The sequence below is a fragment of the Gymnodraco acuticeps genome, unplaced genomic scaffold (genome assembly GCF_902827175.1).
Source record: "Gymnodraco acuticeps unplaced genomic scaffold, fGymAcu1.1, whole genome shotgun sequence".
Taxonomy (NCBI): Eukaryota; Metazoa; Chordata; class Actinopteri; order Perciformes; family Bathydraconidae; genus Gymnodraco; species Gymnodraco acuticeps.
Genome location: NW_022991116.1, coordinates 290,848 through 314,838, shown reverse-complemented (window position 1 = coordinate 314,838; position 23,991 = coordinate 290,848). Strand labels below are relative to the sequence as shown.

General features: G+C 41.1%; 1 protein-coding gene across 1 annotated transcript; it reads left to right on the top strand.

Annotated features, from left to right (window-relative positions):
- Positions 1-1,805: 1,805 nt before the first annotated feature.
- Positions 1,806-23,542, top strand: lrrc8aa (leucine rich repeat containing 8 VRAC subunit Aa). The gene is made up of 3 exons (XM_034237047.1): positions 1,806-2,001; positions 13,436-15,560; positions 18,581-23,542. The coding sequence occupies exons 2-3, from the start codon at positions 13,446-13,448 to the stop codon at positions 18,857-18,859; spliced, it is 2,394 nt and encodes a 797-aa protein (XP_034092938.1). The 5' UTR covers positions 1,806-2,001; positions 13,436-13,445; the 3' UTR covers positions 18,860-23,542.
- The last annotated feature ends 449 nt before the right edge of the window (positions 23,543-23,991 follow it).

The window sequence follows — 23,991 nt, the reverse complement described above, 5'->3', positions numbered from 1 at the left end:
TTGATTGTAATAATGAGAAATAGGAAGGGTGTATTGAGAGCTTGTATAATGTAAAAAGTTATTGGGCTTTTTTCTTATCAACTAAGATATGTTAAAAAAAAAAATCCAACTTCAATTGACTGAATTTATTTGAAAAGGTCTTATTAACACATGAATACTGTGTAAAATATATTTATATTTAAGAAGTACAATATAAGACAAGCACAAGTTTCATTTTTGGGCCATATTCCATTATACTTTTTGAATTTGCTGAGGGCCGATTCAAAATGGTCCGCGGGCCGCATTTGGCCCCCGGGCTGTAGTTTGGACACCCCTGGTGTAGCTGCAGCGGTGCACAGTTTCTAATCAGCAGAAACACCAGCTGTAGATGGCTGCTGCAGACTGAAGGATGTGTTTTTTAATCTTGCTCAGTAAGGGGGCCTGAGCTTGTTTAGGGCGAACTGCAGTCCGTCTGAAACTGTGAGGCCTCTCAGTGCTGACACACTGACACTGTGGTGAGTGAGTCCACGTGGAGTTTCTGTCCCACAGATAGAACCATATACTGTACATGGTCAGACTATTGTTTAACAGGAACAGTCCTATCTGAACGTTTGATTGAAGTTTTTTCGAAAGTTGTTTACATGAAGTTTGCCACAACAGTTTTGCTCTCGAGCATAATCACTTTGTTGAATGACTTGTGTGTGCATATATTTGTCTAAGTGTATATTATATACTATGTGTTATTACAATCAAATGTTCTAAGACTAATAATTTGCCAGCAACACATTCATTCTTCAGACATATTGAGAAGGGGGAGTGTGTGCTATGTATTTGAGTACTATGTACATTGTGCAGAGGTGGAAAGTAACTACTGAAATATTGTACTTAAAGGTGGGGTATGTAATTTATTTCAGAAACACTTTTTGTTATATTCCATGGAATGCTCTTAACATCCCGATAGCAATGAATATGAAATGCTTTGACAATAAATACATAACACATTTTTATGTGTAAAAAGCACGACCAATAATTTTGAGAGAGAGAGAAAAGTTAAGAAATAATTCCAATGTCCAGTAAAAAAATAAAACAACTGTTTAAAAGGGGAGTGATTAGTAAAATATGCATAACGAAAGAATGCAGACTAGGAAAGATAGGAGAGAGGAGTATATCAATGATGTGTTATTGGTTGTGAGAATATTCTAATGGTTTTTGGAGTATTGAAAATATATACAGTTCTGTGAGTGTTGGGAGCTGTATCCATAAATCTCTTAATTTGTGCACCAGATTGATGCATTTAACTTCAATTTAAAGAAACAAATCTTCCTAGGGGTGCATGCTCCCGGACCCCCCTAGAGGATGTGAGGTCATCACAAATAAAACAGGCTCACATGGATAGGATACTAGATAAGTTTCCGCTCTCATTATATACACTAAACATTTTTTCTTGGATTTGTTAACAGCATAGTCCCTATATATTTGTAGGAAGGCAGGAAATGGAATTAAATCGAGAACAATGTTTCATTGCGGAGGACCCCCTGTTTTGTGTCCCCCCCCCCCACTTCTCAAACCAAAGTTACACCCTTGTATTTGAGTAACTAAAACCATTGGAATTAAGATTTGTAATCCATTTTTTACTTTAAAATATTTAAAATACATAAATATTTGTTTGAGTTTTTTCTGATATGAGTACTTTTACTCCCAATACTTTGAGTACATTTCCCTACTTTCTCCACCACTGACATTATGTGTGCACTCTGTTTCTATATCCTTATCGTTTTAATCCATGATACTGTGGTGCTTTTATTTTGAAGGGGTCTCAGTGTTAGCACTTCCTCCCCTCAGTCTCATGCAGCGGCAGTTGCTCTCCGGTAGAACAGACGGACCCCTCGGTGTTTTCTCCTCCGTCACTGCCGTACGGGGCTCCGGCCCGGTGTCCGACCAGCCCCTCGCTGCTGAGAAGCGTGTGAGAAATGTGTCACCCGTGTGTTGCGGAGCTGAGAGACTCCATCTTTAATACAACAGGTGGGTCTTTTTTATGTGTGCGTTAAACCAGACAGAATAGCTATAGAGCGGTTCAAAGCGGTTTCTGTGCCGCAGCGTAGGAGCTGGACATCGGCGTGAAATAGATTCTCCTCCCGGTGAAGACACTAAATGAAAGCTTAATATAGTGGTATAACAACATGTTATTTTATTAGACAGATGTACAGCCACACTTAATCACACATAATGCAATATTAGAGATCATATTACATTTGGTCTAGCCGGGTTATTCCTGTATTATGACACAAACAACATTCAATCCTCAACAGCAACAGCTTTTGAATACGGAAAATGATCAGGGCCAGATGATACACACATGTTGAGATGTGACCAAAAGTAAAAATGGAGTTCTGACTTTAATCTCAGAATTCTGACTTTCTCAGTGTTTTAATATTCCCATTGTGAATAACAGCGTTGTTTGTGTTGTATTGTTGAGTTTTTAGGGAATTAATTTCAAAATGTCTCCATTATGACACAGATATTGCAGGTTTAAATCTATATTATCTCAGTGATGCAACGATACAGTGACATTAAAAGCTTATGTGTGGTGTGATATTTGTATAATGTTTATGTGCTTGGACAAATCCAATATTTGCATATGTACTAAGTAACTTGTCACAGAAATGTGGTTTTGAATGGCCCTTAATTTTTTTAAACAAGTATTCTAAGTGTGTGTTTGTGTGTGTCATGTGATGAAAAGGAAAGTGTTGTTTGAGGCAGAACCAGTCAGACCTGGTCAAAACTGAAGCAGTGTCCCTCCTGCAAATACCTGTCAGGGATGGGCAGATGGGTTATTATTACATCTCCATTTAATCTCCAGCAACATGAAATAAATTGTGTTTTGGTATTTACATTATGCCGTTGAGTGGTTGGCAACACTTTGATCCTGAATATCTTTGTATTTATACCTACGTTTAACATCAAACTGTCAAAAAGGCCCCTTGTTTGTATAGGGCTGGTGAATACATATGCAAAACCTCTCAAATACATTAATTGTGAAAAGATTGTGTATGTAGAAGAGACCACCATCTTATTGATAGATGTTTAGTTATGTCCCATTTTCTAAATAATTTGAATAATTGCCCCCTTCATAGTTATTGTACAGTTACAGGCAAGGCAAGTTTATTTATATAGCACATTTTAACTTTTGTAAAGCACTTTACACAAGGTAAAGTGCTTTACAAAAATGAAAGACATTAATAGCATTTAAGAAACCAATTTAGAACTGTTTCCGAAAGTCCCACCCAGTTTTCCAGTCGGTCTAGTAATATGCTGTGGTCAACAGTGTCAAACGCAGCACTGAGATCTAATAATACTAACACTGAAGTTCTGCCACTGTCTGTGTTTAAGTGGATGTCATTGAAGACCTTTACAAGAGCAGTCTCAGTGCTGTGGTTTGGACGAAAGCCTGACTGGAACACATCAAAACAGTTATTTAAATGCAAGAAATTACTCAACTGTTGAAAAACAACTTTTTCAATGATTTTACCTAGAAATGGGAGGTTTGATATGGGCCTGTAATTGTTCATTACTGAAGCATCTAGATTATTCTTTTTTTAAGAGCGGTTTAATGACTGCAGTTTTCAGGGCCTGTGGAAAAATACCTGAGTGAAGAGATTTGTTTACTATATGAAGTAGATCTGAGGCCATGCAAGGCAAAACATCTTTGAAAAATCCTGTTGGAATAATATCAAGGCAGCAGGAGGAGGATTTCAGAAGTTGAATAATGTCCTCTAGGTTTTTATCATTAATCTGATGGAATTGTGTCATGATGTCTGAATTGATGTTAAGTGGAGATAGGGACAACACATCTGCTGTTCCTGATGCAGAGGCACTGACTGCTTGTCTGATTTTCTGAATTTTGTCAGTGAAAAAGGAGGCAAAATCATTGCACGCCCTGGTGGATAGAAATTCAGAGGCTACTGACACTGGGGGGTTAGTTAGTCTGTCGACGGTAGCAAACAAGGCACGTGCGTTGTTTTTGTTTTTGGTAATGATGTCAGAGAAGAAAGACTGTCATGCGTTTTTCAATTCCAAATTATAAAGGCCAAGTCTCTCTTTATAGATTTCAAAGTGAACCTGGAGATTTGTTTTTCGCCACCTGCGTTCAGCTTTTCGACACTCTTTTTTCTCTGTTTTCACGGTCATGGCCTTTCTCCATGGAGATATTTTCTTGCCAGACACTTCCTTTACCTTAGTTGGAGCAATGGCATCTATAACGTTTTTAATTTTTGAATTAAAATGATCTGCTAGCTCATTTACTGGGATGTTAGCAGGGGCAAGTGTGGAAGAGAAATTCTGAGTAAACATTTCCCTAGTATTTTCAGTTAAATATCGCTTTGTGGTTACCTCTTTTTGAACATTTTTGTGAACAGAAATAGAGCTCTCAAAGAAAACACAGGAATGGTCAGAGAGTGCAACATCAGTCACCACAACCTTAGAGATATTCAGACCCTTTGAGATAATTAAGTCCAGAGTGTGATACTTATTGTGCGTGGGCTCCATCACATGCTGAGTCAGGCCATAGCTATCAAGAACACAAAACAGTTCTTTAGCCCCTCTGTCCTGGGGGTTGTCAACATGGATGTTAAAATCACCAACAATGACTAGACGGTCAAAGTCAATACACACTATAGACAGCAGTTCAGTAAAGTCATCAAAAAACTTGCACAGTATTTGGGTGGTCTATAGATATTTAGGAACAGAGCTCGAGAGGAGCATGTCAGCTGAAGGGCCACATATTCAAAAGAAGCAAAGTTCCCATAAGATGTCTTCCTGCATTGAATGGAATCATTGAACAGAATAGCAACTCCACCCCCTTTCTTATGCATTCTTTCCTGACTCATAAAACTAAAGTTGGAAGATGTTGATTCGATAAGAACAGCTGCACTGTTATTTTGTTCAATCCAAGTTTCTGTTAAAAACATAAAATCAAGATTGTGCTCAGTGATAAAATCATTGATTAAAAATGTTTTTCCTGCCAGAGACCTGACATGTAATAAAGCTAGTTCAAGTTTGTTAGATACACTATCAGTCAGATTTGTTGTGGCAAGCTGTGGCTGACATGGAATCAAATTTGATAAACTCACACAAACGTTTGAGCGCTTCCTGTGTCTAAGCTGATTCACCGCTCTTAATCTATTACCTATCAACACAGATATCAGCAAAGCTACTTGCAGGCAGGGCCCCGGCATGTCCTGGAAAGAGTTGAGTGCCATACGCCCTTGAGCCTGGACCCAGCATATATCAGTTAGTTTGCTGCGTTTTGTACACACACATTCTTATCAGGCTTCGGTGACCACAGATGGTGTCTTGAAGGGGGGAGAGGTGGTTGACATAGGCACGGTGATGAAGACGGGGGAGATGGGGCGGGCGGGTGTGGGCGTCGTGGAGGGGCGGGGGTAAAGGAAATGCTGCCAACCCTGCGTATCGCCTTAATGCGGTCATTGAACTCCTGGAAGGAATTGGTGCCATCCTGTATCTGCTTCATGTGTTCAGCGATCTCCAGGAGGGTGGGCGAGGGTGAGTAGAGAGAGCTGTGGGGTGAAGGAAGAGTATCCTCCTAGTGTTAATGTCATTATAAAATGCAGTTGTCAGAGTCCAACAGGCTATTTGTTACCTTTTTTTAAATGATTTTGATTGATTTAATGTGGCATGGTGTAATTGCTAGTATAGATATCCTGAGTTAATGTCTAATTGTATCGAGCTAACGGCCAAAATCCAAAGAAACAGCTAATTCTGCAATTGATGAAGCTTCAATTAGGGAAAGTTTTGCAATTTTGCTCCAAAAATGATTTAAATGCTTCAATGGACATTCATTATAAGGCGATCTTAGACTCGCATGATCCATTTTTCACTTCCATCCCATCCAGTATGTGTTGGGCCAAAGGCCCGGGCTTCATGCTGTGGACACAACACTGGGATCTGGACGATTTTAACAACTAAGAACTGGTGAAACAATATCCAAATGTCCATCCACGTGTATCATAGTGTGCACCATCAGGACGGAGGCAGTCAGTAAATGTGTGAGGCTGTCGGTCGCCTCTAAGACTTTGGTCCAGCCTTTATATGGAAATGGTTGAGACTTATGCTTAAAACAAAAGGCAAATATCCATCTAATGGAATGTAATAAAAGTTCAAGCCAACAATTAATGAATGCTGGCTCAATCCATATTTCCATGAATCCACCTATGTTCCAAACCACTTATCATCTTAAAAGTTACAACAGGTCTGGAGCCTATCCCATACAAGACCATACAAGACTGAACATTTGGCATTCAAATGTGTCTTGGGATATTGGATAACATACAAGTGTAAACAATGCATGGTAATCCGATCACCGAGGTGGTCTCCGTTGCATTTGACCACATACCCAATTTATGCAAAGCCTGTAAAATTGTTGGGGGATTTGGTTTTCATGGAACACATTTAAAAAAAAAAGACCAATCTATATTGTTTTATATCATTTAATTGGAATTGGAAAAAGGATATTGTACGTAATCAACATTCAAACAAATGTAAATTCCAAGCAAGATCAAGAGCTAGCAGTTCCTTCATTCAAATGTTCTGAAGACAGGGCACAGAAAGTGGGTTGCTGCCAATGTAAAATGATGTGTTTGGTCTTTGCAAATGTATATTATGCACATGTTTATTTGCATATGGAGAACTGAGACAGTCCCGGTTGTGCCGAGTTGGACAACTTTTGGTCATTAACCATTAGCTGCAGTCTTTTTTAACCACGCATGGCATTCATGAAAAGTTTCAGTCTGGCTTCAAACCCATGCACAGCACTGACAGCCCTTTTAAGAGTTTTTAATGATCTGCTCCTAGCCGTCGACTCAGGTAGCCCAGCTGTCCTGGTGCTGTTAGACCTGACTGCTGCCTTCGACACTGTGGACCATAGCATCCTGTTGTTGCGGCTCGAACAGTCCGCTGGCATCACAGGCTCTGCCCTTGCATGGTTCAGGTCCTACCTGACAGACCGTAGCTTCTCAGTGCAGCTAGGTGCCTTCTCCTCTGCCAAAGCCCCTCATACCTGTGGGGTTCCCCAAGGCTCTATTCTGGGCCCCATCCTTTTTCTACTGTACATACTGTAGAAACCCTTCCACTGCTACGCCAACGATGTACAGATCTATCTGCCTCTCAATCAAAATGTCAACTCACTTAGGGCTGCAACAAACGACTAATTTGATAATCGATTAATCTATCGATTAATGAAACGATTAATCGACTATTCGGACTGTTATGCCTTGCACCATTTCTCAAACGCTCTTATTTAGCCATCAACTTTTAGATTTAGCTTGAGGTTGTTTTAGGCATGTGGAAACTAACAATGAAGACAATAAAGATGAATACTTGATTCAAAAATACATATATTATTGAAATAACTTAAATTGTGAACAAAATTAACATTGCTTTTTATTTAAATAAAAAAAAAAATATTTCACATTAAAAGAAACAACAATGTTTTAACAAATCGTATTAAATAATCTGATGACAGAACTGTAAACAGAATAGCTGAAACTTTAACAAAATAAATAACTCAGTTACCTCTAATCATTAACCCATGTTTGTATCATTGAGTTAACTCTGTGTGTTGCTGCTAGCATACATAACACCTGACCAGGCCCGCCTTAACCTGCCATCAGGCCCTGGGGCTGATAGGTTTTGTAGGCCCCCTATTTAAACAACAAATCAAAGTCATTTATAGCCTCGGCAGGCTCTGTGATCGCACTTCTCCACTCTGCTCTACGCGCGCCTGGTCCTCTCCTCCAGATGAGTGACGTATCGGGCCTCCCTCATGTATTTGTCCGGTTGCCGTTAGCTCCCCTCCACGTAGCAAGTCCTCGTCGTCCTCTCCATCTCCTCCAACAGATAATGTTCCTCCTGTCTGTTTTTCCTCTCCCGCTACTCCAGCTACTCCATCGCTATCAGAACCAGACGGCCTACTTGGTTCCGAGGCCCCGCGGCCGGCACCGCTACTGCTCGGTACAGAACTCATCTGTCCTTCCTCCTCATCCTGGCCTACAGGTTTAAAATAACCTGTAAGCTTCGACATGTTTTGTAATAGCTGCTTGTCTCGAAACTCCTTTTCCCTCAACAATTTCCTTTCCCGAGCGCCACTCTCAAACTTTTTCTTCTCAAACTTTTTCTCCTAAACAACCTTCATCTGTCACTCAATCACTCGCAATTTGAACAAGTCACATGTGAAACATATTCTCATTCTGATTGGCTGTTAAGTGGTGCCCACTGACTGTTTCGGAGTCATCATGTTTGAGAAAAATCTCTGGAATCCATAGATCTGATTGATTAGCGGAGCAAATTATTAAAAATACTATGGAGGGAAGATATTTTCGTTTGGATTACTGGTCTGGGGGAAGCTCACGAGTGTGTGTGTGTGTGTGTGTGTGTGTATTTTTGCATTTGTGTGTATTGTGTTTGTTTCCCGGGGAAAACACTCACGAGAAACACAGGCTGTTGTTATGCCTGCTGTGACGTCAAGTTACTCCGTTCTCCGCTTGTAATTATGCGGAAGCTTCAAAGTTGTATTTATCATCTGAATTTGCTGAAACAAGTTTAATATTCTGAAAGCCAAAACTTTGTTTATTTGAAACCAGATGAAAACAAACTGTAACGGACCCTGCCGTGTTATCTATGATTACTATGCCTTACATTCATAATGTCAGCCGGAGGGAGGGGGAGTGAGTGGCGAGTGAGAGCTGTCATCTTCCCTTTACAAGCTTCAAAAATGTATTTATCGTGTGATTTTGGAAATAAAAGTTTCATATTCTGAAAGCCAAGACTTTGTTTATTTAAATGTTTTTTAAAAACATCCAAAATAAAAAATACAATTTTTTTTATTGGCTCATGATGGGCCCCTGATCTCCGTAGGCCCCTGGGCTTTAGCCCAGGTCAGCCCGTGCATTAAGGCGGCCCTGCACCTGACGTGGAAACGTTACTCGTGGATGGGGCTACAGAGCTACTAGAAAGACAGTCGAACCCGGTGCATTCCTCCGTCTGAATGTGGAGCACTTTTGCAAAATGTTTAGACACATTGCTTGTGTTACCGCCCTTACATGCTAAACTCTTATTGCACTTTTGGCAACGAGCATTGTCCACATCAAGACGGGTAACATTTAACCACACCTTGGAGCGCGTTCTCTCCGCCATCTCCTCCGTGTGTTGCTGCCTATGGTTGCTGCATGTAGCAGCCGCGTGTGTGCAAACTGCCCCGCCCCCTCGCACACAGACGGGGGAGAGAGAGATCTCGTCTGGATTGGAAAGATCAAAAATACATCATAGACGCATATTTTTGTCTTTTTGCATTTTAGAAACGAGTTGGCGACACTAAGACTGTGATATAATGTTTTTGTAGCAATAATACATATGACATATTTTTTAAATGTCTCCGGTACCCTTAAAAATACCGATAATGTTGGAGCTTAACGGCGCGTTAAAACACACGTGATGACGTCACCAACGAATCGACGACTGAATTAGTTGGCAACTAATTTGGTAATCGATTAAGTCGATTAGTTGTTGCACCCCTAAACTCACTACAGCAGTTGATGGACTGCTTGACAGAGATCAAATCCTGGCTGAGCCAAAATGTCCTCAACCTCAACGAGAGCAAGACCGAGATCATCTTTTTTGGACCCCAACCTCCAGCCTCTCCGGTTGATATTCTGGGCTCCCTCAATAAAAACATCCTCCCCTCTGTCATGAACCTTGGAGTGACCTTCAGTAGCGCTTTTACATTTGATAAGCAGTTCAGCACCGTAGTCAAGACCTGCCTTTTTAAAATACGACTATTGGCCAAGACCAAGTATTTTTTATCTTTTAAAGACCTAGAAAGGGTTATTAACGCCGTTGTAACCACAAGACTGGATTACTGCAACGCTCTGTATGTGGGTATGGATCAGGCCTCAATTAGACGCCTGCAGCTAGTTCAGAACGCAGCTGTGCGTCTTCTAACTGGCCACAAAAAGCATCACCACATCACCCTAATGCTGGCCTCATTGCACTGGCTTCCAATTAGGTTCCGAATTGATTTTAAACTCCTTTTATTTGTTTTCAAAGCCCTAAATGAGTTGGCTCCGGCCTATATAGCCGAACTCCTCCACCGCTACACCCCAGCCAGAGATTTAAGGTCTGCTGACCAGCTGCTGCTGGTAGTGCCCAAGACCAGGCTACAAACCCGAGGTCTCCGAGCCTTCGCAGCGGCTGGCCCCAGGCTCTGGAACACTCTGCCCCGGAACACTCTGCCCCTCCATGTGAGGTCGGCCCAGACCCTAGGGGTTTTTAAATCCTCACTAAAAACACACTTCTTCTCCCTGGCCTTCTAGTCAGAGCGGAGCACGACTCATGACATTTCCCTGTGTTTGATTTTATATGTGCTGTTGTAATTTATTGTCTTCTGTTTGCGATTGTAGTAATGTGTTATTTATTATTTTCATGTACAGCACTTTGGCTTAAAATGTGCTATATAAATAAAACCTGATTTGATTTGATAACCAAAGACCAATTGCTCTTTTAATAGCATATCCTCTTTTTTTCATTGTCCTTGTTCAATGAAGACATATAATAATAATAATCATTTTTTGAGACAGTCAGGATTTTCTTTCTCGATATTGTTCTGTTTGCCTCTAGCTGGAGACTCTTGTGTCCTTGAGGGAAATTATAGCAGGCTGTAATAAATTGGCTTCACAGCAGCCAGGTTCACCTGCACCTCCATCAGCCTCAGAGCCTCATCGGCAACAACTGCTGAACAAAAGGAGCTCTGTTTAGGGACAAACTCAGGAGAAATGTACCAACAGGAAGCCAAGAGCTGACTCACCTTAATCCAGTCTTGACCTTTTTCGGTTTTTAATCCAGTTTTAATTGTGAGTTTTGGACAGCATTCCTGTTGTTTTGGAGGGAATGATGAGATAGCTTCAGTCCCTCAAAGGAGGAATCCTGGAGTGTTTTGGGCAGACGTGCAGTGAGGTGATGCAAAGTCGAGATAAGCTGCTCTTTATTTTCCGCTGCCAGGATATTACGAAACACATCTTGGATCTTTATAAAAAAGACATTTACTGGAACTGGATGCTTGCAAGAAGCTCCGCAAAAACCTTTATTTTAAGGCATGAATCATGTTGTTAGAGTTGACTTTGTCTTATCAGTGCCATCATCTGACAGGACATTATCTTTAGCTGATATCAGGTAACTGCTTTAAGTTTCTCTTACCTGTTTTTGGCAGGAAGAAATGATAGTATGCTTGTTTTTGTTCCAGCCTTAACATGTTTAACTTAATTCCCTGGTTCTGGTTTTGGATTTCACAGATGGGGTTTTTCATACCATGCGAGTGATCAGAATGTGGAAGTGTTGTTGCAGATTTTGACTGTGTGTGCTGTATTTTCTGACTTGAAGTAAAGCGTATTCTAACAGAGGAGGCCCACAGTGACTGTACTGCCAATCTGGTTAGAACTGGATCAAACAAGGCTGTTTTGTGACCACTTGACCAGATATCCTCTTTCATCCTTTTCCTGTAATCAAGGGACAGCGGATAGGGAGAAACTATCGCAGAGTTCTTTTCTTCTATCCACTCCTCCCAACTGTGTTTTCAAATAGGAAGCAGAAGTGATGATATAATGAAGAAGGAAAATTGCTTAGGTGGCTGTATTTCTCAAGTAGCCTGGTTGTGGTTTCAGTGTACTGGAGTGTAATCTGCTGAACCCTAGAGTCTTATGGTTTTAGAGTTTCTTTGTTTTCTGTAGTCTAATCACTTCCATTTGACTGAGAGTTTTCCACTTGAAGTTGTATTCTGTGTGGTTTTAAAGGGCTTTTATTTAAAGCGTTTTTATATCATTCTGTAGCTTCCCAGTAGTGTTTCTTATGTATTCAAATCTAAAACATACAATTATTGGTTTAAGTACGTATGTTTCATTGTAAAACTGCTGATCTCCCAAGCCCTTCTAAAATAAGTTTTTCCTCTGTGATCTGACCTCAGTTTTTGCATGATGAGCGTGCAAATATCATCTCCATAGTCAGTGTTTCACTGCAGCCCTACAAAAATGGCATTTAGATCACATAAAACAAATTTTAAAAAACGAATAAAAAATGATCTTTCACCATTTGTCACCATGCTGCTTTGAAAGAGCTTTGGACGACGTCTTTGTTAGTATCCGAAAGTCACACAAATGAAATAATATCAAGGAAGCCGAAAACCCAACTTTTGTGTTCTGCGGGATCAAATAACTGTTTTTATCAGAGGAGTTTGGTGGCGGAACAGAAAGTATATCAAAATATCCAAATGAGTTGCTCAGCTAGTGCTAGCCTTCACTGACAAAAACGTATACATTGATAAAATGTATTATTTCAACAAATGCCACATAACTGTATTAGGTTGGTTGAAAACAATAATATTAAGTTTAGCCTAATATTTTCTAATTAAACTTAACATTATTGCTTTCAACTAACTCATTCAGTTATGTGCAATCTGTTTACCCAATACATTGAATTAAAGTCAACATTTCCGTTTCTCCAGTATTTACATTATTCTTTACCGCATTAATATGCTTATTTGTTAACCTTGGAAGGATGTATAATTATTACCCAACAAGAAGACACTGTAACAACTTAATTGAGCCGTGAAGATGTTTGTGCACAGCTGCAGATGAGGAGCTCCATGATGAAACAAGACTTGTATAAACACGTGTGCTGTGTCAGGGTCTGTAGTCCTTCAGCTAGCTCTGCAGTCTCTGAGCCGCAGTGTGTGTACTCACATGCAGGATAATAAGCATATCCACGAAACACTGTGCACTTCAAATATAATGATGTCACAGCTTTCTACCATCAGTGTGGTAACCTCCACATTTTTGATGAAGGATTTAATGATTTGCCTTAAACCAGAACATAGGAAGATCTGTTTGTGATTCTGTAAAAACGTTTAAATTGCATACATGATGTTTTGCTAAAGGCTATACAGCATGAGCGGTTCTAGGGGGGCGGCACTGGTGGCCAGTGCCCCTGTAACAACAAGCTTAACCCCCCTGTGGCGCCCCTCCAAAAGAAGAGTTTATAGTGACAATACAATTTTAAGCAGCGTTGTGCTGACCCCACCAACGATAGTATTTCATATCTTATGTGTGTGCTATGACTTTTTACAAAACAAAAAACGTTAAAATGTTCAACACTGTCTTTGGCTCTTTTGTCCCGCATTAAATGTGCCCTTCTCATAAAAAAACAGATAAAGATCTTAAACTTTAATTATGAGGAAAGTTACTGAATGATTTCTTGTCGACTTATCGATTATTCAACATATTGTTTTAGCTTTAGCTCGAGCAGCTTTATTTGCTGAGGTTTACCCCAACACATTTAAAGGTTTTAAATTGACACGTCACAAACCTATTCCCTTGTTTTCTCTTTTTCTTTTCAGATAAGCCATCATGATTCCTATCACAGAGCTCCGGTATTTTGCTGACACGCAGCCTGCGTACCGTATCCTGAAGCCATGGTGGGACGTCTTCACCGACTACCTCTCGGTGGTCATGCTGATGATCGCGGTGTTCGGCGGCACGCTGCAGGTCACGCAGGACAAGATGATCTGCCTGCCCTGCAAGTGGGTGGTCAACAAGTCCTGCGAGACCATGCCGGTCCCCAACGTGAGCACCGCCTACCCACCGGAACCGAAGGGCATTCAGTATGACCTGGACCGGCATCAGTACAACTACGTTGACGCCGTCTGCTACGAGAACAAACTGCACTGGTTTGCCAAATATTTCCCCTACCTGGTGCTCCTCCACACCCTCATCTTCCTCGCCTGCAGCAACTTCTGGTTCAAGTTCCCCCGCACAAGCTCCAAACTAGAGCACTTTGTCTCCATCCTCCTCAAGTGCTTCGACTCGCCGTGGACTACAAGGGCTTTGTCCGAGACTGTTGTTGAGGAGAGTGACTCAAAGCCTCATGGGAAAATGAACGGCTCCAATGATAAGAAGGCCTCCTGCGTAAGCGAGGATGTTGAGGCCAGCGTTCCCATGCTCCAACGAACAAAGTCCAGGATTGAACAGGGGATTGTGGATCGCTCTGAAACTGGGGTTTTGGATAAAAAAGAAGGGGAGCAGGCGAAGGCTCTTTTTGAGAAGGTCAAGAAGTTCAGGATCCATGTAGAGGAGGGGGATATCGTGTACCGCCTTTACATACGGCAGACCATCATCAAAGTAATCAAGTTTATACTGATAATTAGCTACACGGCTTACTATGTGCGCTACATCAGGTTCAGTGTGGTGTGCACTGTGAACATCCAGAAGCTAACAGGCTACAGCACCTTCTACTGTGCTCACCCGTTAGCCACTCTTTTCAAGATTTTGGCGTGTTTCTACATCAGCCTGGTGGTGGTTTACGGTCTGATCTGCATGTACACTCTCTGCTGGATGCTCAGCCGCTCCCTCAAGCGATACTCCTTTGAATCAATCCGCGAGGAGAGCAGCTACAGAGACATCCCCGACCTGAAGAACGACTTTGCCTTCATGCTGCACATGATAGATCAGTACGACCCTCTCTACTCCAAGCGCTTCGCCGTGTTCCTGTCCGAGGTGAGCGAGAACAAACTGAGGCAGCTGAACCTAAACAATGAGTGGACACTGGAGAAACTGAGGCAGCGCATCACCAAGAACTCGCAGGAGAAGCTGGAGCTGCACCTCTTCATGCTCAGCGGGATCCCAGACACTGTTTTTGATCTGATCGAGCTGGAAGTGTTAAAGCTGGAGCTCATCCCTGATGTCACCATCCCACCAATCATAGCCCAGCTCTCCAACCTCAGGGAGATGTGGCTCTATCACACGCCGGCTAAGATTGAGGCTCCAGCTCTTGCTTTCCTGCGAGAGAACCTCAAGTCCCTTCACATTAAGTTCACAGACATCAAGGAGATCCCCCTGTGGATCTACAGCCTGAAGAACCTGAACGAGCTGCACCTCACCGGGAACCTTAGCGCGGATAACAATCGCTACATCGTCATCGATGGGCTACGGGAGCTCAAAAGGCTCAAAGTGCTGCGTCTGAAAAGCAACCTGACCAAGCTGCCGCAGGTGGTGACGGATGTGGGCGTGCACCTGCAGAAGCTCTCCGTCAACAATGAGGGCACCAAGCTGATGGTGCTCAACAGCCTGAAGAAAATGGTGAACCTGACGGAGCTGGAGCTGGTCCGCTGCGACCTGGAACGCATCCCACACTCCATCTTCAGTCTACACAACCTGCAGGAGATCGACTTGAAGGACAACAACCTGAAGACCATCGAGGAGATCATCAGCTTCCAGCACCTGCACCGCCTAGTGTGCCTGAAGCTGTGGTACAACCAGATCGCTTACATCCCCATCCAGATCGGCACGCTCACCAACATGGAGCGGCTGTATCTGAACAGGAACAAGATCGAGAAAATCCCCAGCCAGCTGTTTTTCTGCCGCAAGCTGCGCTTCCTGGACCTGAGTCACAACAATCTGACCAGCATCCACGCTGACGTGGGCTTCCTGCTGAACCTGCAGTACTTCGCTGTCACAGCAAACAGGGTGAGAGGGAAATCACTTCCTTATGATTTGTCCGTGTATCATTTTAGTAAAACATTGTTCTCATTTTCTATGTTTTTGGTTTACCCCAACTTGGTTTGTCATGTGCAAAATAGCTACTGTGCAGTTTTGGCTATGAAAGTCCCAGGCTCCTCCAACAATGCAACATACAATAAGCTCAAGACATATAAAGTGCAATAAAATAATGCTGCAAGTTATTTTCAGGAATAACAAAAATATATACATAGAAAATCAAATAAGTTAAAACGGTGTTGAATGAAATAAATGCTGTAATTATATATAAATGTGAGGATGTGGAATAAACAGATGCACAGGTGAACAGTGTGTTGTATAGCGAGTGGTTGCACCTTCGTGTGCTTGTTTTACTTTCATGTGTAATAAGAATAACTCCAGATAAAAGGCCAGATCACTTTTTTTTTTAAAGGCCAACACTTGCAGGTTGGGAATCATGGCTTCATAGATAGTCACATGACCAAAGCTTTGGGAGTGTTGCAGTTGTGTTTTCATCAGCACTTAGCTGTATACTTTCTAGCTTTAAGTGTCAATAAGTCTGAGTGAAGGTTTATTTAATGCTCATTTCAATAACAGCCGAGGCTTCCCAAAGTGATGTACAGTAAAAGAAGAAAAGAGTATATATATATATATATTTTTTTTCTCTCTCTCCCGCGGGGGGGTCGGTCGAATAATCGATTATTATTCGCCAGGGCTGCCGAATAATCGGTTTTGATCATGGTCAGTTTCTGGCAACCCTAGTCACAGCCAATGAGTGATGCTTGGGCTGTGAGCCTTTTTCCAAAACAATGCTATACAGGTTTTGGTGTAGAGCACGCTGAGGTCTATAGATGTTCGCTGGTGTTTACTATATTTATGCTCTTCTAGATATAAACCCAGCAGAAAGAACGTTGGGTCCAGTCAAATCTGCTTTGAAATGATTTTCTCTATGTACCTCGTACATTCTCCCAGAACACCTTGATCTTTCTGCACTGCCAAATACAGTGAAACAAGGCTCCTCTTGAGTCTGTGCATTATGTGCATATATCTGGTATATTTGAGTTTGTTTGTTAAATCAACCAGGGTCACATATGTTCACATCAACCATATATACTGTATGAGTTTCAGTGGCGTATGAATAGACTTGGTATGGGCAACAACACAAGCTTTTTCCCAATCTGAGACTTCAGTCTGCTGGCTGTCCTTCCATGCATTTGGGGAAATAATCAAATTGCCATTTTTCTGACAGATATTGTGACCCAACGGAAGTTTATTGTAAAATGCGGCCATATCTCCGGCTAGGAAGGTCGCATCAACGTGCTCCCGTCTCTACCACCCCCGCAGCCCGAGTTACGAATGAAAGAACTAAACTTACATGAAGCTTCCGTTGCTTTATAGTCAAGCTTCAGTTTCAGATTCACCCTGTAACACATGTGATGGAGCATTACTAACCTGACTCAGATGCTGTGTTTCACCAAAGCATCTAGGAAAGCTCCATTGGAAGCCATTTGGAAAGGGCAGGCACTTTCAAAAATACTTGGCAGGTGATCGGATCAATCTGTCACCTTCTTTCATGGGCCACTTCTGATTGGTTAACACTGGCTGGTACATGTGGAGCACAGCACTTCTGATTGATGTGGATGACTGACGCAGGCTTTGCGATTTGATAATTGCATCATTTAAAATCGATTAATCGTTCAGCCCTATTGTAAAACTCTCAGTCTGTCCTTTATCATCCTTTCCTCCAAAGATGAGTTTGGGGTCTCCAAAGTGCATCATTTTGATTAGCTTTAACAACATTCTAAGCTGGTGCTATTTGATGAAATGTTTTTTATCAAGATTGAATTTAGACCTCGTCTCAAAAACGGGTTTATTTTATTTGTGATGTCGGGATTTCTTCTGAAAGCGCTGTTTTTCCCTCATCATGTGTTTTCAGTAAAGACTACTATTACTGCTGTTTCCTGTTTGTGTGGTTGAACCTTGGAAATGGGTTCCAGCCGCTTTGTGTGCAGCCAGAACACAAAGTCTCCATTAAACGGGACCCCCCTGTCTCTGAGGTCTGTAGTGCTTCTCCTGCCTCTCCTCTGGACACTTGCCACATTATCAATGTGTTGTGAATATGGGTCCATGCAGGTGTTTAATGATTTATTTTGGACATTGAATGAATAGAGATGAAACTTGTTATCAGGACAAACAAGGAGATTTATAAATAGGACGCGTAAGGGCACGAGGCCATGAGACTCATTTAAAAAACACATTTAAGGTATAATCACCAACCAGGCCCTGAACCCCAACAGCCATCTTTAAACCAGAATTCCCACTGAGAAAAACCTTTTTCAATATGTATTGAAAATAAAGTTAACTACAAATATGTTCAGCGTGGAAACGGCCCACGGACATCTTTAACCCTAAAACCGACATGCACTTTATTCTAATCATTTTTCAGCAAAGCCCAAAAGCTGTCTTATGCAATATAAATAGAGATGGCCTCTGCTGACAGCGGCATGGTTTGAAGAACAGCGAATACATATTTAAATGATGCATATTCCTTTTATTCTACGGTTATATATATTAATTACATCTCATTTAGCTGATGCTTTTATCCAAAGGGACTCAAAATAATTACAATAAACTATTAATTGTTGTGATGTGTGCCATTTTGTAAAGCACTTTGAGCTGCATGTGATTTATGAAAGTGATATATAAATAAAGCTTTATTATTATTAAGATCAAAACCTTAGAACAACAACAAAAACATGCAGGTATATTGGCTTCAATACGCCAAAGTAGTTAGTCTGGTGCATTGGTTTTAAATGTGCTGAACTTTATGTTGTGCCAAATGTATAAAATACTTGAATGTAAAATAGAAAAAGGACCATCCCATTACCAGTAGGAACTTACTGTATATTCTTCATCAAGATGTGCACTGTAGTTGCATTTCTTTCAATTCAAATACTAAATGTTAACTCCCCTCGGCCCCTCCTCATTATTCTGTCTCCTCTCCTCTTCAGATTGAGACGTTGCCCCCGGAGCTTTTCAAGTGCAAGAAGCTTCGTACTTTAAACCTGGGGAACAACTGTCTGCAGACGCTGCCGTCGCGCTTCGGCGAGCTGACGGGGCTGACGCAGCTGGAGCTGAGGGGGAACACACGCCTGGAGTGTCTGCCCGTGGAGCTGGGCGAGTGCCGGCTGCTGAAGAGGAGCAGCCTGGTGGTGGAGGAAGATCTGTTCAACACGCTGCCTCCGGAGGTCAAGGAGCAGCTATGGAGGGCCGACAAGGAGCAGGCCTGAGAGAAGTGTGACTTTAGGAAGTCATCAAGCAGTGACTTTGGTTTGTAAATCCTTAAGAAGTTTGCAGCCATGTTTTCTTGATGATGCTCGGGATGTCAAATATCCTCCGAGGATGTCTTATTGGAAGTTGCCAAGGAAAGATGGTTCAGTGAGGTGGCTTTTCTAATAATATACTGAATATAGAGATGCCTGCAACTCAAGGACGTTGCCTAAGACATCCTGTTTGTGTAAAGGCAGGGAAACCTGGAACATGCTATCATTTCAGCCATGTTTGCCGATGGTGCTTGGGATGTAGCATTTCCTCCGAGGATGTCTTTTTGAATCTTAAGGAGAAGTATTGCCAATGACGGACGGTATATTAATGTGTTTTCTGTAACGCCATCCTGAACATGAAGCTGCAAGGATGAAAGCAGATGATGGTGAACATGCATGCTACTGAAAGACCTCGCTAAAGAAAACCTGTTTATGAAAGAGAACCAAAAAACTGCAAGATTCAGCCTTGCTCACTAGTATCACTTTTTTTGCTGATCATGGGATACATGCACAAATCAAAGGTGCTCACAGCAGTGTTTGCCTTCCTCTGGCCTTGAGACTCAAAACATGAACATTTTTACAACGACATTAGCAGTTGCAGAACTCTGGCAGATGGCAGTAAATGAATGATCGTGCGACCGACAGCCAATCTGTGAGACATGAAGGTTTTTCTTCAGACTCTAAAACCTACGTCCAACTGCGCCCTTTTTTTAACGCGATCAAAGTGACGGAGATCATCAGCTGATCACACAGCCAAGGCCTTAACTTGAGGGACTGATTAAAGGACATAAAGGGAAACGGGAACATGTCTACAGTACAACGTCCAAACCCTGCAGTTGTTAATATATAACGCAGTGGTGGAGGAATGCCTCTTTCTTCTTCGACTTTTCATTTTGCTTCTCTATCAAATCATGTCTTATTTAGAAATATTTAATTTGCATGACATCGCACACAATACTAGTGTAAAGTATGTTGAAACTTCACAACACCTAATATGGTACTTTTTAAATGCTACAACATATTGGTGTTCATCCAAAATGTAAGAAAAACACAGCCATTGATTTGTTGTTTCAGACTCCTTGTGGAACATATAGCTGCAGTCAAAGATCTTAAGTGACCTTTGTTCAAGTGAAGGCTGATAAATGTTGCTTCACTGTCTCGATTGTCAAAACACGAGGTGACCCCTGCTGACAGGAAGTCCCTGTGTTAAAGGGACAGGGTCAAGCACCCTGAACTCCCTTCTATTCTTGATGTATGTGTCTTTGTTCAAAGGACAGTTCATCCCAAAACCAGAGATACATATTTCACCTCTTACCTGTACAGCTATTTATCAATCATCATTCTTTTGGTGTGATTTGCCTGAGATCAATATAATGCAGCTCACGAGATGTGTGCGTGTTAGGCGTCCTCTTGTAGCTGTTCCGAAGTTCCTGCATGAATTTGCTAACAACAGGTTTTGAAGTGTATCTTGAGTAGAGATATCCTTGAAAAGCCTTTCATTGAACCAAAACATAAGGCATTCATTTGTCAAATTAATTAGTATTTCAAAAATGTGTAATGGTAAGAAGGATTTTATGATTTGTTAAGACAATGATCATTTAGAATTTCCTTTCAAATCTCCAAGAAGCTGCTAAAATCACCAAATGATGCTTACGTGAAATCCACGCAGATCTGAAAGATGGAGAAGGCAAATTGCTCTTACGTTTCATTCCAAATGAGCAGTCCTAGTATGTCTGCAATGTAACCTCCCTTCTTATGTAGGGAGTGGATTTCCTGAAAACAATATTCCTTTGTAATGTTGTTCTTTGGCGCTACAGATGCATTATTCAAACCAGTTGAACACGTATGCAAGCTTGTTCATAAAACAACCAGAATATCATTTTGAGCAATAAGAAAGAGTCACGGTACTTCTATGTTCAGTATGATTTTGAATTGTAACATCCTGCTGAAGTCAAACAGAGACTTTGATGCCAGTGTGTTCGAGGAAAAGGAACGTTTAGTTTTTAGTGACTCAAGCTCTCCTCTGTTTGTTTCCTTCGCCTTGTTATTTATCATGTCAGTTTGCTCGGGGTAACCTGGACATTTGTCAGCTATTTGTTTATCCATTACACAGCGAAACGAGGATACACAGGAAACAGGTTCTGACCGACCTACGCCAGAGAAACATTTATTCCCAGAGTATGCCGTCCACATGAGTGCAGCATGCTCTGTGTGCTTGAAACACTTTTCCTCTTAAGATCTTGGGTTTAATAGCATCATCTGGAGTTACCCTGCTATGTTCACTCCAGCCAGGCATCTCGCTGCTAATATGGCCTTATCTTTTACAAGCTGTACGCCCCGTTACTGATCACAAACATCATGTTGTAACATGCATAGCAGAAATGTGTAATGTCTTGCATATGAGTGGAATGGCATGTGGTCTTATTGTTACCAGCTGCTTCTCTTTGATTCCACCTTCTTTCTTCTTCGAATATTTAAGGGAACGTTCTGTAATAATACTATTGCACCTTTCTTCACAGTACATTCTGTTTCACTAAATCCAAATGCCCTTAGGGGTCATTAGTCAAAATCTGTTTTCGAAAGAAGAGCCTCGCTCCGAGTGTTGTTGACCAGCATCTAGTTTGAAGGTTGCAAGCAAAGGTCACAGACAAAACAAAACCACCAGAGAAACACCATAACTCAAAGGAACCTCAGCTTTTCTATCATGCATACACTTTGTAAACAATAACATCATTTCAAAAGGCATTTCCACCTTTATTTCATTGCACTTGTTCATTTGTGTGGTGCCAAAATGTGTTTTTTGAGCCGTTGGATGCCAAACAATAATCGCACATCAAAAAGTAATGTTAATTTCTATCACATTAAAGACATGTATCAGGATGTCTTGTGCATCATTCAAATGTTCATTTGATATGGTAACATGGCTCAGTGGTGCAGTGCAGCTGCCAGAGCTGCTGAGCAAACATCTGCTCCTGCAGCACGGTGTCACATTAGGACAGTCAGACAATGCCGTGACTTTCTGTATCAAATGTCATCAGAGGTTGGATAGTCGCAGCTACAAAGACTTTTTCTGACCCGAGTTTAACCTTAAATGTATCCTCGGTACAGCAGTTTTATGACATGTTTCTCTTTAAGCTTGAGTGGGTCATAGAAACCTATCTAAAGCCATCTCTGGGAAGTTATTCAAACCTTGGATTCGCTAAAATGACTTTCATAAATCTGTCCTTTCTCCATGTTCAGCTCTATCAGGGTCAGTCTACGTCAGCAAGAAACTTCTGCAGTCAGACAAACATTTTTCACCTTTGGTCTGCTTACTTTTGGATTGACATCCACAAGTGTCCTTTTTGATCCAACATCCACAGCTTAACGGAGTCACTTCCCCTCTGAGTCACATTCAAAACTGCAGCCAGACTCACTTTTCCTGCAAGTCAGCGTCAGGAAATCAGGAGGCCCCAAAAAGAAGGAAGTATAAGTGACTGATTAATAGGTTAGTTTAAGACGCTTGTGTTTAATTATGACCACGTTAAAAACAGCCAATTTGTTCCCTTAAATGACTATAATTAATATGTTTCAAAGCTTTGTTTTCTGTGCAAAAGCACCAACAACTTTTGTGTTGCCTATCCTGAAGTTATTTAAAATATAAAAAAGAGTCTGTATTTATGTTATGTACGCCTTAAGAAGTGTAGTTTTGTTTTAATGTATGTGTCATTGATTGTTTTATAGGATTAAATCATTTGGATCCACAGAGGGTTTTCCTTTCTGCTAAAAAAAAGACAGAATTTCTCAACAAAAAAACCCTGACAATCTAACATAGTGAACTCACACACTGTTAATATCTGTCATATTTCTGAAGTGTGTGCATGTATGGACAATTCATCACATCATTTAATCTGCCATGATTGCATTGATCTAATCTCCACCTATGTATAAAACATGTTTGAAATACTTGATTGTATTGACTTTGTACGATGGATTCATCTCTCTGTTCTGGTGCCTGTAGATCGGGGGTGTATGCAGGGGCGGACTGGGACTAAAAATCAGCCCGGGAATCTCGGTACCGCTGGTCAATTGTCAACGGGGGATGCTAGTGAATTGTCTGACCGGCCCACCGGGAAAACTCCCGGTATTCCCAATGGCCAGTCCGCCCCTGGGTGCTTGAATTCATGGGTTCACTTATTTTTCGTCGTCTTGCAGCATTAGTTTGTTAAAGCTGAACTGTGTTTATTATGGCCATCTAACAGCGACTATTTTTGAAGATAAACTGTAAAGTGGATTATTTTAATCAGCTCCGTCACACGTGGGGAAAAAGCCTTTAGTCATGAATTGTAGCCAAGCGGACTGAAGACAGTTTTTTTGAACAGGAAGTCTGTCACAATGAACACCTGAACTTCATTTCTTAACCCTACCTTTTCTACCATTCTGACACATGACAATGAAATGAACACTTAACACTAAATGCTGTTACAAAGAATGTTAAATGATAGAGGAAGGATTGCCTTGGTGTATTGGAGCAAACATCGGCACAGAGGAATCCAAATGGAAAATAAGAGCTGAAGAAAAAATAAAATAGTAGTTATAAAAAACGATTTAACATTTGTGAGAAAAACCTTTACCAAAAAAGGAAATGTAATAAAAATACATTTAGTGTGAGTGAATATGTTAATTGTGTCTGAATGAAAGAGGAAGGGTTGTCGTTTTCAAGTGGCAGTATGCACAGCGAGTTTGTAGAGAACAGATAATTAAGTGTATTTAAGACATGGAAGAAATAAACAATAAAATAATGCAAAAGACAAAATGGTGAAGGTAAATGCATGCATGAATACATTTTAACATGCAAAATACAATAGGAGGACATTAAATATAATACATTTGTTGGAAATACTCATTATACTAACGATTAAAGTAGAAGCACCTTAAATGTGTACTCCAGTACTCTGTTAGTGATTAAATGTATACTTATTGGTACAATAGATTTAATTTAATCCTAGCTATTAACCCTGAGTTGCCACTAGATGGAACTGTAACTATTTATTTATTTCCGTGTTAAACCAATGACAAGGGCGACATCTAGTGGCCACATTGTGTTACTGCACCTCCAG